Genomic DNA, 14,779 nt, shown 5'->3' with positions numbered 1-14,779 from the left:
TTTGATACACCATTTCAAGTCACTGATTGTGCCTAAACCACATAAGTCTACTGCAGGCAGTCTAATAGTAACAAGTTAATATATCCTTGCACAGCATTTGGATACAACACTAAGGCATTTGTTTGGAGTTTGCTTTTAACATGCACTTGAAATATTAACAGAAGCAAATAACATTATAGCAAAGTTAGAAACACATTTTATTTCATGTGCCCATAAAAAGACATTTTGAGATCATAGGATGTTGTTACATACAAGAAATTGTGCACTATAGTCTACTGTAGCAGCTTTTACAGATTTTACTAAAAGATCCAGATCCTTGCTGCATTAATCCTAGAAAAGATTTTCTTCAGCGAACTAAATCCTTACATTTCTCAATAAAGAAATCCCTTAAAATTACGTAAACAATACTTTTCCTAACACGTTCTTTGCCATTCTAATCCATTCTTTCAGGACTGATACTTCTTCGAGGGCTTCCCGATGGTGAACGGCTAGAAGTAAAAAAAAGGGGGGGGGGGAAAAGAAGGGGCAAAGAGAAACCAAGTCACAAGAAGTTAATAAAAGGTTTGACTAGATTAATGGATTAGTGTTATAATCAGGCCCATTATTACTCCTAGGGCAATAACAAATTTAACCCTAATGCTTAAATTATTTGGGTTATTCTTGTAAAAGAACATGTTAGAAATCAAGTGGAAACCACGTACATTTTTAATGTGAAATACCAAAGCAAAATTTCCACAATTCATGCACCCCCTTTCCCACAAGAAAGTATAGCCAAGCTTTCAAAGCATTCAGGAAGCAGCATACTTACCGTGAATTAATGGAGAATGGATATAAATGGCTCATATCAAAACTGAAAAAGCAAGACTGAAGATTAAATCAAGTAAAATGCTTTTAAATACATTTCTAATTTGGATTAAACATCTAGATTTATTTTGCTTGGATAACTAACTGTCATTCAAGATATAGATTATTCTGCACTATAGCAGAGTTACTCCCAAAGTTTATTCACAGGGCCAGTTATAACTCTATACTTTCTCAGTCTGACTATGAGCCATTTAATTTTATTGTCCATTAAAACAATCAAGATAATGTGCTCAATGATTTAATACAAGAACTTCCTATTTTGGAGTGAGGCTCTGAACACTAATTAACACTAGTAAATGTTGCAAAATTTTACTGTTATGTATCTATAACTTTTTTTAGTTAGATGAAGAACCTCACAATACAATATTTCTGTATTCTCTACAGATCTATGCAGAGACCATTACTATAAATTACTTTTTCTTAGTTAACTGTAACAACATAAGTAATTCAACCTACAGATTTAACTTACCTTCTCTTTAAAGATGGTGATCGTGATTTAGAGCGGCTGTTGAAATATCAAATAATCCTGATTAACATTAACACACTCACTAATTTACTTTACAGTTCTGATTCTTATTTTACAAAATGCAGGTTTAATCTGACAGTAAGAAACATTTTGCAACTGTTTCTTTACCAAATATTTGGAACCAAAAGGACATTCCTCAAATACAAAGTTCATAATATAGATGTCTTCATACTGTAAATTGTATGCATGTGCACATATAAGGCCATTTTTCTTCAAATATAGCAAAGGCTAAATAAACAAAAAAATCTGTTATTTTCAAATTAAGCTAACGTTTCTAACAGTGGTTTAGGATTAGCTACCCAGAGTAAATTTAACATTTAATTGTTTTGAATGTCCACAAATGGAAGTTTACCTGCTTCTGGGACGTGAAATGGACCTTGACCTCGACCTGGACCTTGATCGAGACCTGGGTTTAAAAAAAAAAGGAATTCAATACTAGTGTCTCCAGTTCCTGAATGTTTAATATAAGTTAAAAAAACCCAATGTGATTATATTCCAGATTACTTGGGTAAATAGAAATATCAATATACCATTAAAGTAAGATTCTAGAGAGGCAGCTATAATATACAATCATTTACCAGGGGTTTCTTTCAGTTTAAAACAGCAGAAAACTGTAAATTAAGACTCCAAATCTCTAGAACTCTATATGGTGTTTTCCCCCCACAAGCATTTCCTCTCTCAGCAGTCATTTGGCAACAAAAAAAGCATTCAATTCTCTTCACTGTCACAACAGATCTCACTGGATGAGTCTAGTTGCAAGGCTTCAAGTAGCTTGCTTTCTTAAAAGTGACAGGTTCAACTGGTAATGGATTTTTTTCACTGATGTTCATTTTTATGCTCTTTCATTATATCAGCAGAAAGGCTTTTCACTCACACCACTGGATGCTGGTGCTGCCAGCACCTGATGGTGAGTGATTTCTCAATGTGCCAATAGTTGCCACTGATCACCAGAGTACTTGCAACTCACTCTCATAAGCAATCTAAAGAATAGTATAGTTCAGTAAACTAAGAGCACTCAAAGCAGGAAAACCAGCACTAGCTACATAGTGAGTCCTCTCAACCACCAGCCAAACTACTCCAAAAGCAAGCTATCACTTGCCTGAGCCAGATTCATAACACTACACAAATGACTTAATCCTTAACACACACATTTTGCACACATGCAAAAAGATCATCCACTACAGGCAGTCCTCAACCTGTGACAACAGAGTCCAACTTTTCTGATCACATGACCCCCAGCACACACTGCCTCATAAATGAGTTACCAAGAATGCAAATTTTGATCATGGGACCATGGGGGCGCTGCAATGGTCATTAAGTGTGAAAAATGGTCATAATTCACTTTTCCAGTGCTATCGTAACTTCAGCCACTAAATGAATGGTTATACATTGAGGACTACCCATACCAGACATGTCAAACACAAGGCCCAGGGGCCAGATCTGGCCCGCGAAGCCATCCTGGAAACAGTGAGGGAACGGCCCCCACTGTCTTGACCCCAGCCCAGCCCAGCCAGGAGCCAATGTACAATATCATGGTGGCCATCTATGCTGAAACACATTCAGTCTTAGCTCCACAAGGCTGTCTGGAAACAGCGAGGGACCGGCCCCTGCTACATCAGCCCCGCCCCCTGGATGCACGCTGGGGAGGTATCACCCTTTGTAAGGAATGAAGAAATGTACCATCGCCTGGAAGTGGCCAGCACATGGCCCTGGCTACTTCAGGTAGGCTAGGGGCTGGGCAGCATTGTGCAGGTAACATTGACTCATGCTGCTCATGGCATCCCCTCCCCCAGAGTCCACCAAGCCGGATATGTGAAGTAGGCGAGGGCCATGTGCTGGCCACTTCCAGGTGATGGTGCATTTCTTCATTCTTCAGAAAGGATGACACTTCCCCAGCTGCGTTTCTTGCCTGTTTTTCTCCCTCCCTCATCTCAAATATTTTCCCACCACTCTTAGGAAGGAAGGAAGGAAGGAAGGAAGGAAGGAGGGACGGTCTGAGCGGGAAGTACTGCCTTAGCCCTGCTGCTCTTTCACCATCCCCTTGCCCCCTGGTTCTTGGCCTATCCTGGGGGGTCTCCCATCCTATTGCTAAGGAAGCTATGGATACAAAGCCAGGTCTTCTCACATGGAGAGGGAGTGGGCCTCCCTCTTGATTTTGCCCTCGTACCCATCATGAGCAACCTGGCCAAGGAGAGCAAGCACAGCAGCAGCAGCCTTGAGGAGGTGGTAAGTGCAGCTGGGCACCCCCTTGGGGAAGTGGGGCTGAGCTTAGTGCCGTGGGTGCTTGAGGGCTGGGCTAGGTGTTTGACCTCTGCGCCACCGTCTAGCCCCCCCCCCCCCTACATGGCCTGAAAGGAACAGTGAGGCTCTTCCAGTGGACCATGCCTTGGCACTTACTCTGGTCCCACCCCCTTCTGCCAGAGACCCTCAGATCTGTCCCACTCGTGCCCAGGCCCCCATAGGCACCCTTGACATGAACGATGTAGAGCTGGCCACACCCACCCAGTAGGCCACACCCACCCAGTAGGCCACACCCACCCAGTAGGCTGCACCCACCCTGGCGACACCCACCCGCCCCCCTGAAGACGGCAATGCTGATGCGGCCCTCAATGAAATTGAGTTTAACACCCCTGACCTATACTGTGCACTAAATTAAAACACTGAAAGCTGGTAAGCTGATTTGCACAGATAGGAACATTGCAGCATTCAAAAACTAAGAACTGGCTATTTTACAATCATAAATATTAACCAAATTACCTTGATCTCTTTATAGAGCCTGAACGGGATCTACGTGGCGATATAGATCTGGATCTACGAGCAGACAGAGATCTAGATCTGCGAGCTGAGACAGACCTGGATCTAAATGGAAACAGATTTAGTTATACTATTCTTTGCCTGCTAAAGCTAGAATGCTCCACATATATAAATGCTTACCTCCTGCCACGACTTCGGCTGCGTGAGCGAGAGTATCTTCTTCCTCTGGACCTTGAATGAGACCGTGACCGTGACCTAGTTTTAGTTAGAGGGAAAAAATTAAATTACACATTCAACAATTAGCATGTGAGCCCTCGCTGAAGCCAAAACATCAGCTATCTAAAAATTAGTGTCCATCAGATGAAAAAATCAGGGCCTATTTATCTTGAGTATTTTTACTACCTAATAAAAGATATAAAATGTATAACATTTAGAATTACATAATAATATAAAACACTGTAATGTGTATTTAAAATAAACCTTGCAAGTTTGCAGGTCGACCCTCTTTGGCCCAAGGTCTAGCAGATCTAGACGATCTAGAAGTATCTATAGCCGATCGCTGCATCTAGGTGTTCTCTTCAATCTAACGACGATCAAACTGACAGCCAAATGAGCCAGGTGAGGCTTGATTGACGCAAGAAGATTTTTCTAGGTGGGAATGTGGTCAATCTGGTGTTCCTCTTTTTAAACCGGAGGGGGGCCCAATTGAAAGCCAAATTTACTGTTACGGCGATCACCGTCTCAATTTTTCTGCCCTTTAAGAATAAGGTGAAGCTAGGTGTAGATGACTCGAGGGGATCTGGCCTCTTATGCTGATCACCTCAAGGTCTAGGAGGATCTTAATTGTCGGATTTGCAAGGCGCCTCAGCATGAAATCTTAAGGCTCGTGACATTCTGAATCAAGGCGACTGACTCAAACGAAGAAACCTGAAAGGTTTTGACCAGGTTGATTATTAACATATTAACATTTTAATACAAAATATAAACAAATGTTAACATACCCATATAATTATACTATTTTAAAAATACTTTTATTAATATTTTGCTAATCAAAACTACACACAACTTAAAAGACAAAATAATTGTATCTAAACGTACCTGCTTCTTCTCCGACGACTATAGCGATGGCAATCATAAGCATAATGACCTTTTTCACCACACTCATAACATCTATCATTAGGATCAAATGGCCGTCGAGCCGGAGGTCTATCATAGCGAGACCTACGAGGCATACCAGTTGATAATTCCACTCTAACCCTGGAACCACAGATCACCCTACAAGAGCAAAACATTTCAGTCAACATACCTAATATAAAAATGGAAGTTATTTCACAATTTTTCATTCCTACTTACTTTCCATCTAGACCACGAACAGCATCTTCAGCGTCCCTTGGGTCTTCAAATTCAACAAATGCAAATCCGGGAGGGTTCCGTGCAATCCACACAGTACGTAATGGTCCATAGTAGCTGAAAGCCCTTTCAAGTTCTCCTTTACCAGCACCTGTTCCTAAGTTACCAACGTACACTTTTGTTTCTGCAAAAATAGAAAACAAGTGATTTCCAAAACGTTTAATCATCTTAAGATTAGTTCAAGTAGAAAAAAAAACATGCTTAACGGAGCATAAATTTCCACTATAGTTGAGGAGCCTTATTTTACAGTTAAGTCTTCCAGATGAATTCAACCAAGTTATCTACTTCTTGTAAAAAGCGTTTCTTAGCATACTGGATATAGTAGTGATTTTTTTTTTGGTTTTGTGATCACCGCCGTGCTATCAACGCTACTGTCCATTTTACAATTTATTTTTATTCGCCGTGCACTGGCTGTGTTTTCACAAAAGGCAAAAGTAGCCGTCCTCCGCTCTAAACACGGCGCTCCAGCCAACTACTCCACCCACTCGGGCCCAGGAAGCCACTGAATCACAAGGCCAAGCAGGCATAGCGGCACTCCTGCTCCATCGCGCGCCTGCGCACTAGGCCGCCGCCACCGCTGCTTCCGGGCGGTAGACACACGCGGCTACTCCGTTGCAAGCCGCCCGATGCCGCCGTTTCCCCCACCGTCTTCCTGCCCCGCCGATCACGGGCGCCGCCATCTTTAGCACCGCCTCCATTTTACCCGTACACCGGTAGTAGCATTAACAGAAAGGGAGAAAAAAAATCAATTAAATCTTTTAAGTGCCTGCCTGCCTCCACTAACGTGTTCCTCAAGCAAACCAAGCAAGCGTATTTGCGCATTTAGGCTCAGTAATTCCAACTCGAAGGAAGTTCGCCTCGGTACATCCAGCGACTATAACATGTGCAAAATGGCGCCGGGTCATTTCCTAGCGAGGCTTAACAGTATAGATACGGCTTGGTATGGTCAAAAAAAAAGTGAAATCACACCACCTGATAGGGAGAACAGAAACACACATACGGATGACACCTGCCTCGCACCACGCTTGAACTCTCATCACTTACCTCCACCATAACGGCTATAGCGCGACATCCCTTCACCAACGAAAAAAAACAACTGTCGCTGAGCGCATGCGGGTTGTAGTCCTTATATAGATTGCGCCGTTATTGCGCACGCGCACTATAATTGTGAGACCGTAGCGGACTGGCGAGGCGGGAAAAAAGAGTTTTTGTTTCCATAGTAACGTTAGGCTGAAAAAAAGGGGGAGGAGATGGGAAATAGGTTGTGACGCCATTTTGAGCGACGTTAAGTGCCCCTTAAAAAGGCGTGTTTAAAATACCGCTCGTTTTAACTTTAAAGCCGTATTAACTACGGCCGCTATTATCCGTAGTTAATATGTATTTTAAAAATCGTTTGAGGATCGAGATTCTACTAGACTGTAGAGCGCTAGGGAAAGCAAACTTAACTGGTTCTTTTTTCAAATTTTTACTTCACGTCTCTAATATTTATCAGAACCCTTACCTATATTTATTTATCAGGGTCACATCTTAGTTGACCTTAAAAATAACACAACGCCGGACATGGTTAGTACCTGGGTGGGCGATCACTAAAAACTGTAAAACTCTGGGCTAGAATCGGTAGAGCTGCAGAAGCAAGCCAATCAAAGCTACTTCCTGTTCTTGTCAAAACAATATCCATAAAGCCGCCAAAATTCGAGGTCCAGCTACGCAGGGGTAGGCAACCTTGGCTCTTTTATGACTCGTGGACTTCAACTCCCAGAATTCCTGAGCCAGCATGGCTCAGCTTGGAAACTCCCCCTTTCCCCTCAGGATGGCTGGCTCAGGAGTTCTGGGAGTTGAAGTCCACGAGTCATAAAAGAGCCAAGGTTGCCTACCCCTGAGCTACGGGAAACATTTTTACCTTTAAAGTAATTGTCTTTTCGAAGCAGCTTACATAACTGACAAAAGCTTTCACATTCATCCAAAATAAGATAACCAGTATATAATGAAGGCCAGAAGATAAATCTTTTAAAAGGTGAATCCTAAAAATCCGGAGCACAAAGAGGAACCATAAAGTAACTATGGAAATGGAGTCGCCTCTTAGTAAATTCCTTATTGTGTTCTGAAGCAGATAGTGAAAGAAACGTGAACTCCGCCGCGAATCAGTTTTAAAAAGCTTTTTTTTTTTAAATCGTAGCGATCCTACGATCCTAATATTCTTCTTCCGTTCAGTTCCGTCTAGTCTTGAAAGACTCCTCAAGAAACAACCGGCTACGGAAGGGGAATAAAGAGGCCCTGGGAACGCAGTGCATTCTGGGTCCCAGAAAGGACGGCCCGGCCGGAGCTTGGCGGCGTCGCGCTTCTCTGAATGGTGGCTGCTGAAGCTGGATGTCCGGATTGTAATTTATTTTCAAGGATGTGTGTGAGTGCTACCTCTACTTAAATAACAAGAATAGCTGCAAACTTGCAGTCCAGCTTTTTTTTAAATAAAGAGCCTTGGTGGAGCAGTGGGCTAATGCCTCCTTAAGTAACACCGGCTGCCTGCAATTAGTGCAGGTTCGCATCCCACCAGGCTCAAGGTTGACTCAGCCTTCCATCCTTCCGAGGTAGGTAAAATGAGGACCCAGATTGTTGGGGGCAATAAGCTGACTTTGTAAAAATGCCGCTTGCCCCCCCCAAAGCCCTAATAAGCAGGCATATGCATAGAATGAAGGCTATTGCTAAGCACATTGATTTGTGCTTTAAATTGTAAGCCGCCCTGAGTCTTCTGAGAAGGGCGGGATATAAATAGGAATAAAATAAAAAATAAAAAAAATAAACGCTCTGTATATAGATCATTTGACTATGCAGTAAGAACCGCGAGGGAAAACTTTGCGTTCGTAACTGCAGGTTTTCCGGACCTGACATTAATGTATGTGTTGGGGTTCATACCTTCAGAAACATTGGTTAGTTCAATACTATTGAACAGTAGTCTTGTGGAAAGATTATTAGCTGGAATGATATTGAAACCTCACTTCATGATACGGAAGGTGGATTAGCAAAAAAGATTTCGATGATACGGATGGCTAAAGTCATAATTATTGTTATGACTTTATTATGGTTATGCCCTGAATTTCCTTGGAGCAAAGTATGTGGAGCATTTTCGTCATATTCTCTAAAAAGAAATCTGTCAAGTGAATTGCTGAGAAATAGCGACCGATGCAATAGTAACTGAATCTTGATCGCTATACCTAATTCAAAACATAACCTAATTCAAGAATATTGACATTAGGTTGAGGCTATGTGCAGCTGTTCATAATTTAATGAAGGAGTTTTAAATTTTTACACTCCAGTTGCTTTGATTTGCGGTAAAAAAACAGCCTCAGCTGATATCAGTATCCTTACTTCAGTTTCTGAAGTTCATCTCGTTGTTGTTCCTGTGACCAAGACTGCAATCCAGGTTTACATTAAGAGCTCCAGGAGATCCTAGAAATAATAGGCTGGTGAAGATAAATTAGTGGAAAGTGTAATAAGAAGAAAAATAAGTAAGCAGTAAAGGAATACGCCTCTTTAAAAAAAAGTTAGCATTGATTCTGAAAAAGTAAATCCTGCTTCAGTCTTTTTTTTTAACTGCACAGGCAGATAGATGGAGGTGATTGTATCCTTGCACACCTGGATTTTCAAAAAGCCTTTGACATAATAAATCTGTAGACTTATAAGATTTGTGTTTAAGAAAGAACTGGGTACGTTTTTGAAGTGCTAGTCTATCAAGAGCTATTAATCTTGAGATTCAGTATTATATCTGGACTCCAAGTAGTATGCATTCCAACTATCAATGTCAGGTGAATAACAGCCAGGGAGGAATATAACTGCTGCTTGTGAGCATTTCATAGGCAGCAATTAGCCACTCTTAATAAATATCCTGGACTAATATGAACCTTGACTTGATCCAGCAGGGTTATGTTATTCTTAATCATGGAAATAGGCAAGTTTTCCTAATACAGAGGCAAAGGATATTGCTGGCAATGATGCTTTGTTTTTTCATTAGGTTCAGTAAAAAGGAAATATGACTGAATGGCAGAGGAAAACTCCTTTGGAATGGCTAGCTTTTCTGGATAAAGAAGTCAAAGTACTGGCTGCTGAGAAACACCAATATAAAGGATGGGTTTTAACAGTTGACCCAGTTTCTGCCAAGTATGTATCAGTGAATTCTATATAGAAAAACTTTTTCAGAGAAAGAATGTGTATTAAGGGAGAATGAAGGGGATAAATGAATATAATGTATAAAATGAAAAGCAAATTAAAATGGGAGATTGTATGCCTAAACAGAATACAAATGAAATCTTAATGCAAACACATTAAATATTTCTGTCTGGATAGACATTTGAAAATATGTAGGTAATTTCAGGAAAAAGTGGTTACAACTAATAAATGGTGACAAGACTTATTAGTAAACTTTTTCTACATTGTCAGATTTTTAAAATTTTTTGTCAGTTATTCAGCCATTTCCAAACTTATTGGTCTAGTGAAATATATATGCCAATTTTTCAGTTTTTGCAATGATGAACCTAGCAGTTAACAATGGGGAAAAATCATTTTTTTCTTTTGATTTGTATATCAAGTCTTAGGCAATATGACAGTAAATCAACAGTTATGTTTATTGTAAAAATAATTTCCCCATGTCTTAAAATGTTTAGACAAGAAGGGTAATGGTGCATTAATACCATGGAAAAAATTTAAGTTATATGAATACTTTTACTGTAAGCCATCTATTGATTTTTGTGGTCAATTCCTATTGAGTTGCTAAAATAGAATTTAAAAGAATTCTATGCCATACCATAAAGATTCAAATCCCAAATAACCTTTCCCTTTGAAAAGAACACTTTCTATTATGTATGCATTATAGAAGGACACATATATATGTGTGTGCACACACACACACACACACACACACAGAATGAGAGATTTATTTATTTATTTATTTATTTGATTTGTATACCGCCCTTCTCCCTAAGGACTCAGGGCGGTGAACAGTGACATAAATGTCAAAATGTACAAATACAGAAAATTGAAAATAGATCAGTTCCTCAAAGCTGCAAAGTAGCTGATTCAAGGACCCTCCTGTCGTCTTCTGGCAAATATGTGTGGATCCACTGAAAGACATCCTTTGGGATAGCTGATGAAGTAATCACTTCATGGGACACACAATGGAGGCGACTTGAAACAACTTCTTCATGACTTTAAGGACCAAAGCTGGGGGATACGTTGCTCATGACCAAAATTCTTTATCAAATGATTTGCACAATATTAGCATTTGATGTAAGAATATTTAAAGAATATGTAAAATGGATGGTAATTGACTTTACCTCTTAGCATGATGTCAATTGAAAATGTGATAAGTCTGATGAAAAATAATAGTACCAAACATGCAACATATATTATGTATATAATGTGATTGAAATATTTTATGAGTCTTAACTGGAGAGCCCTCATTTATTCTGGATTTTGATCTTGATCTAATTATTACACACTTCAAGGATTGCTAATGCAACTCAAGCCCCAGATTTATTACTGTGGGATGGCTTGTAATGTCATAGCAATTTCAGTTTTTTTCATTGGGAATACAGCTGTTTCATTCTAATTTAAACTTTTTTGATACAGCATCACTGTCAAAAGACTGATAGAAAGGCCTAATATGCATGAAAAGCCAACTAGCAACGTGATCACTTAACACACTGGTGTCAAACTCGATTGCGTCACTTAACATCGCAACATTTGTCTTTGCAAAGCCAGGGTGGGTGTGGCTTGCGCATGATGCATCCAGCCTGCGGGGGCCGCCAGTTTGACACCCCTGACTTAATATATCCTCATTTGAACCTTTTATTCTTGACAGCATTCTTCTGGCAAATCCCCTCGAGAATGGAAAAGTATCTGTTTTAGTTGTTTTGGGACATGCTGTGCAAAATATTGAAATAGTGACTGAAAGAGATGATGAAATCAAAGAAAAACTTGCATATCTCTTCATGGCTGGAAAAAGTCAAACTTCTTATAATCAAGAAGAGCTGGACAGAAAGAAAAACTCCTTGAAGAATTGGCTGGAGAAAAACCACATCCCTGTAACAGAACAAGGAGAATCACAACCAATGCTGTGTGTGGCAGGTGTATTAACCATTGATCCACCATATGGACCAGAAGATTGCAATAGCTCTAATGAAATAATTTTGTGTAGAGTTCAAGGATTGATTCAAAACTATCTTGCACTTCAGCAGTGAGGCATATAGATTTCATTACACTTAAAACAGCAGTTTAATTAAAAGTAGGAATACTTAATGGTTAATGATCAGCCAGTGTTTCCAAATTTTGTTTTCTTTTGTATACAAATAGCAATTGTAGCAGTTGTGCTAGTTTTTTTTATATATTTTTATATAAAAATATTTTGACTTTTTTCCCAAGTTCCTGCAAAGTTGATTTGTTTATATAAAATAAAGTTACAAATAAGTCACATTCTTCTTCTATTCAGTCTCTTAAGTTGAAACCTGTCCAAAATATTTTATTGCAATAAAATATTTTGGACAGGTTTTTTTCCCCTATGAATATGCAGCCAATTTCACAATTGGAAGTACTGCATAGTAAATTCTAGAAGTTCATTTTCTGCACGTAGCCAAGTCCTTTTAAGATACTGAAAAAGGACATTTTTCTATGTAAGACATTTTCAGATGCAATATGACAATATTTTGCTTGATTTTAATATCTACTACCTACCACAAAGCCATTTATGTGCACATAAAGGTTCCTTTGAATGGTCAGACCATTGATAGAAAATTAAAACATGCTTTGGTCGCATCTGTTGGGATTTGCAGTTCAACATAGCTGCAGGGCATCATGTTAAAAAAGGCTGAGTAGATAATTGTGTTTCCTAATATGGCATGTGGGAATGATAGTGTACTTGAAGATCCAATGTTTGCTATCTACATAGTCCTTGCACTTCAATATTCATGAAACTTATTGGTCACTATATTTTCAAGTAATAAGTAGTTGAGGTGAAACATTGTTTAAAAATATAAATTCAGTATAATAAAAAAGGTAAAAGTTCACCCACACATGCATGCTAGTCGTTTCCGACTCTAGGGGCCGGTGCTCATCTCCGTTTCAAAGCTGAAGAGCCAGTGCTTGTCCAAGGACGTCTCCGTGGTCATGTGGCCAGCATGACTAGACGCCAAAGGTGCACGGAACGCTGTTACCTTCCCACCGTAGTGGTCCCCATTTTTCTACTTGCATTTTTATGTGCTTTCGAACTGCTAGGTTGGCGGAAGCTGGGACGAGTACTTAAGAAATTCATAAGAAACTTTATTGACCTATTTCCAAAATGTTTGACTGGAATTCACAAGATTTTCCTTATTTTAGTAGAAGTTTGCAAAAACTTTGGACTATTAACTATTAACTCTGTTAATAAAAGCTCCCAGATGAAATCCCTAAGTTGATCATAAAATAAGTTTTGTTATAATTAAATTTCTCAATCACTTTTCTGTCCTAGATAGAATTGTACTCAAAAATTTAGGAGGTAGCAGTTTCCCAATATAGATGTAATATAAATCCTTTCATCATCATTTTTGCAAAACTTCCTTCCCTCCCTCCCTCTTACTATATTCACAAATCAAACCAAATGCTTTGAGCAGTTTCAAATAGAATATAATTTTCCTGAAAAGAATGACAACTATTGATTTTGAGAATTCCTTTATTTATTACAATATTTATATGACTGTATATAGCCTACATCATCAGGCTCCAATACTGTATTATTTGAGAATAAGTAGTGGGGTCTTGCAAGCTTAGGCCAATTTTATGCTAAAATTATTCCATAATTTGTATCACTATATTTGAATTCTAGCAGCCAACACTGATTGACTAAATGAAAGCAGATGTAAATTTACTTAAATTGGACAGGATTCATTTTTGGATGCAGAGCAATGTAGAAACCATGACTATGGTATATTTCATGCACTGCCTTTTTGGGAAGGGGAAAGACAATTTAACATCCTGCCAGACTATCATAAAGTCAATCCTTTATTGAACTGAAAAAGGGAGTGGGGAATCATTAAACATTAAATGTGTGATCTGCTCATGAATTATTTTCAGAATGCTTATTCCTTGCTTTGCAAAAGGAAAAAAAAAGTTTTAAATATGCAAGCTCCTTGTGTAAATGTGTATCAGTTTCTTTCATGATTCTAAAACTGTTTAGAACTACTTAACAGGCTTTTAAATTGGATATTTAGGTTTCCAAATAGAAAGGGCAAATGCTACATTTCATTTTTCTGTCATTAACATTAGAAGAAAGCCATCCTCAGTAGCTAATGCTATTGTGTTGTCACCAGTTTTACAATCAAGCTGATAATCTGAGATCCTCGAGGGCAAGTGCACAAATCCATGCTGGGGTTTTTAATTTTTTCCTGGAGTAGCTGGTCAAGTTCATTGCGAAGTTCTTTCACTAGTTCTGCTACCTGAAATCACAAATATGCACCCAAAATAAAGTTCATCTTCTGGATGAGGTTTCTAATAGCAGCCACTCAAAACACTTCATAAGCACAATATGGACATAGCCATTCCTTTATGCTGCCTCTGACTCTGGAAGCTCTATTTACTATTTTCTCTTTCTATACATTGCATTGTATACATTGCATCACCAAATATTGAATGCCCCCTTTTCCAAATTTCTGATGTGGCAGGAGGACAGTGGTTCAAGAAAGACACCTTGTTTGATTCTTAAGTGTGCCTGCAACTGTAGGTATTTGTACAAGTCCCACTGAGTAAAGTATTGCTTGAAACTATTGTCCTTACATGTATCCCAATGTTCTAAATTAGGATAGAAAGAACGAAATGGAAAATACAGATATGGAAGGCTATGCACATCAAATTCGCAGTGTTTTCTATATGTTAACTTGGATTTTTTATGATCTGCATAGAAATGTTAAACATACTGATTAGTCTTGAGGCCAGGCGCAATAGGTTGGAGGGAAAGATAGGGATTAACCATAATAAGAGCAGAGTTTATCAAGAGGCATAGCCTTCAGGTGGAATCCATTCCTCAATGTCACTGGTCCCATCAGACCCCACCCCCCTTCCCTCAAATGCCTCTGAATGCTGGGCAAGGCTTGGTTTTCTCTGGCAGCAGAAAAGATTACGGAAGCCCAGAATCCACAACCAAGTGTGAGAGGGTAATGCTGTAGCAAGCAAATCATGACTTTTCTCAGGCCTCTCTTTCATGTGATA

At 39.3% G+C, this 14,779-nt stretch overlaps 3 protein-coding genes across 5 annotated transcripts in view; 1 reads left to right on the top strand and 2 right to left on the bottom strand.

Moving 5' to 3' along the window:
• Positions 1 to 179: 179 nt before the first annotated feature.
• On the bottom strand, positions 180 to 6,714 carry SRSF7 (serine and arginine rich splicing factor 7). 2 transcript variants are annotated; one of them, XM_083348629.1, is made up of 9 exons: positions 6,599 to 6,714; positions 5,498 to 5,678; positions 5,243 to 5,419; positions 4,325 to 4,399; positions 4,148 to 4,249; positions 1,743 to 1,796; positions 1,334 to 1,369; positions 809 to 850; positions 180 to 488 (listed from the first exon to the last, which is right to left on the bottom strand). In XM_083348629.1, exons 1-9 carry the CDS (start codon positions 6,624 to 6,626, stop codon positions 434 to 436), a joined length of 750 nt encoding a protein of 249 aa, XP_083204755.1. In that variant the 5' UTR covers positions 6,627 to 6,714; the 3' UTR covers positions 180 to 433. The 2 variants fall into 2 exon arrangements, with proteins under 2 accessions (XP_083204755.1, XP_083204756.1); XM_083348630.1 differs by lacking the exon at positions 809 to 850.
• An 826-nt stretch (positions 6,715 to 7,540) lies between these two features.
• On the top strand, positions 7,541 to 12,010 carry GEMIN6 (gem nuclear organelle associated protein 6). Its single transcript, XM_083350849.1, has 4 exons — positions 7,541 to 7,568; positions 7,766 to 7,953; positions 9,561 to 9,706; positions 11,406 to 12,010. The coding sequence occupies exons 3-4, from the start codon at positions 9,579 to 9,581 to the stop codon at positions 11,782 to 11,784; spliced, it is 507 nt and encodes a 168-aa protein (XP_083206975.1). The 5' UTR covers positions 7,541 to 7,568; positions 7,766 to 7,953; positions 9,561 to 9,578; the 3' UTR covers positions 11,785 to 12,010.
• A 1,244-nt stretch (positions 12,011 to 13,254) lies between these two features.
• Positions 13,255 to 14,779, bottom strand: part of DHX57 (DExH-box helicase 57) — a 44,702-nt gene continuing 43,177 nt past the window's right edge. For both annotated transcript variants that reach the window (XM_083379212.1, XM_083379211.1), the window contains one exon: positions 13,255 to 14,010. In XM_083379212.1, the coding sequence (XP_083235338.1) occupies positions 13,867 to 14,010 (144 nt within the window). In that variant the 3' untranslated portion in view covers positions 13,255 to 13,866. The remainder of the gene's footprint in view (positions 14,011 to 14,779) is intronic.

This window comes from Vipera ursinii (assembly GCF_947247035.1).
Source record: "Vipera ursinii genome assembly, chromosome: 1".
NCBI lineage: Eukaryota > Metazoa > Chordata > Lepidosauria > Squamata > Viperidae > Vipera > Vipera ursinii.
Note: the sequence above shows the minus strand (reverse complement) of the source record. Positions and strands in the feature narration are given on the sequence as shown.

Coding starts and splice junctions, on each gene's coding strand:
- GEMIN6 (XM_083350849.1), top strand. CDS start 9,579: ATGACTGAATGGCAGAGGAAAACTCCTTTGGAATGGCTAGCTTTTCTG. Junction 9,707..11,405: donor GTTGACCCAGTTTCTGCCAA/GTATGTATCAGT, acceptor TATTCTTGACAG/CATTCTTCTGGCAAATCCCC.
- SRSF7 (XM_083348629.1), bottom strand. CDS start 6,626: ATGTCGCGCTATAGCCGTTATGGTGGAG. Junction 5,420..5,497: donor GTTCGTGGTCTAGATGGAAA/GTAAGTAGGAAT, acceptor TTGCTCTTGTAG/GGTGATCTGTGGTTCCAGGG. Junction 1,797..4,147: donor GGCTCTATAAAGAGATCAAG/GTAATTTGGTTA, acceptor TTTTAAACCCAG/GTCTCGATCAAGGTCCAGGT.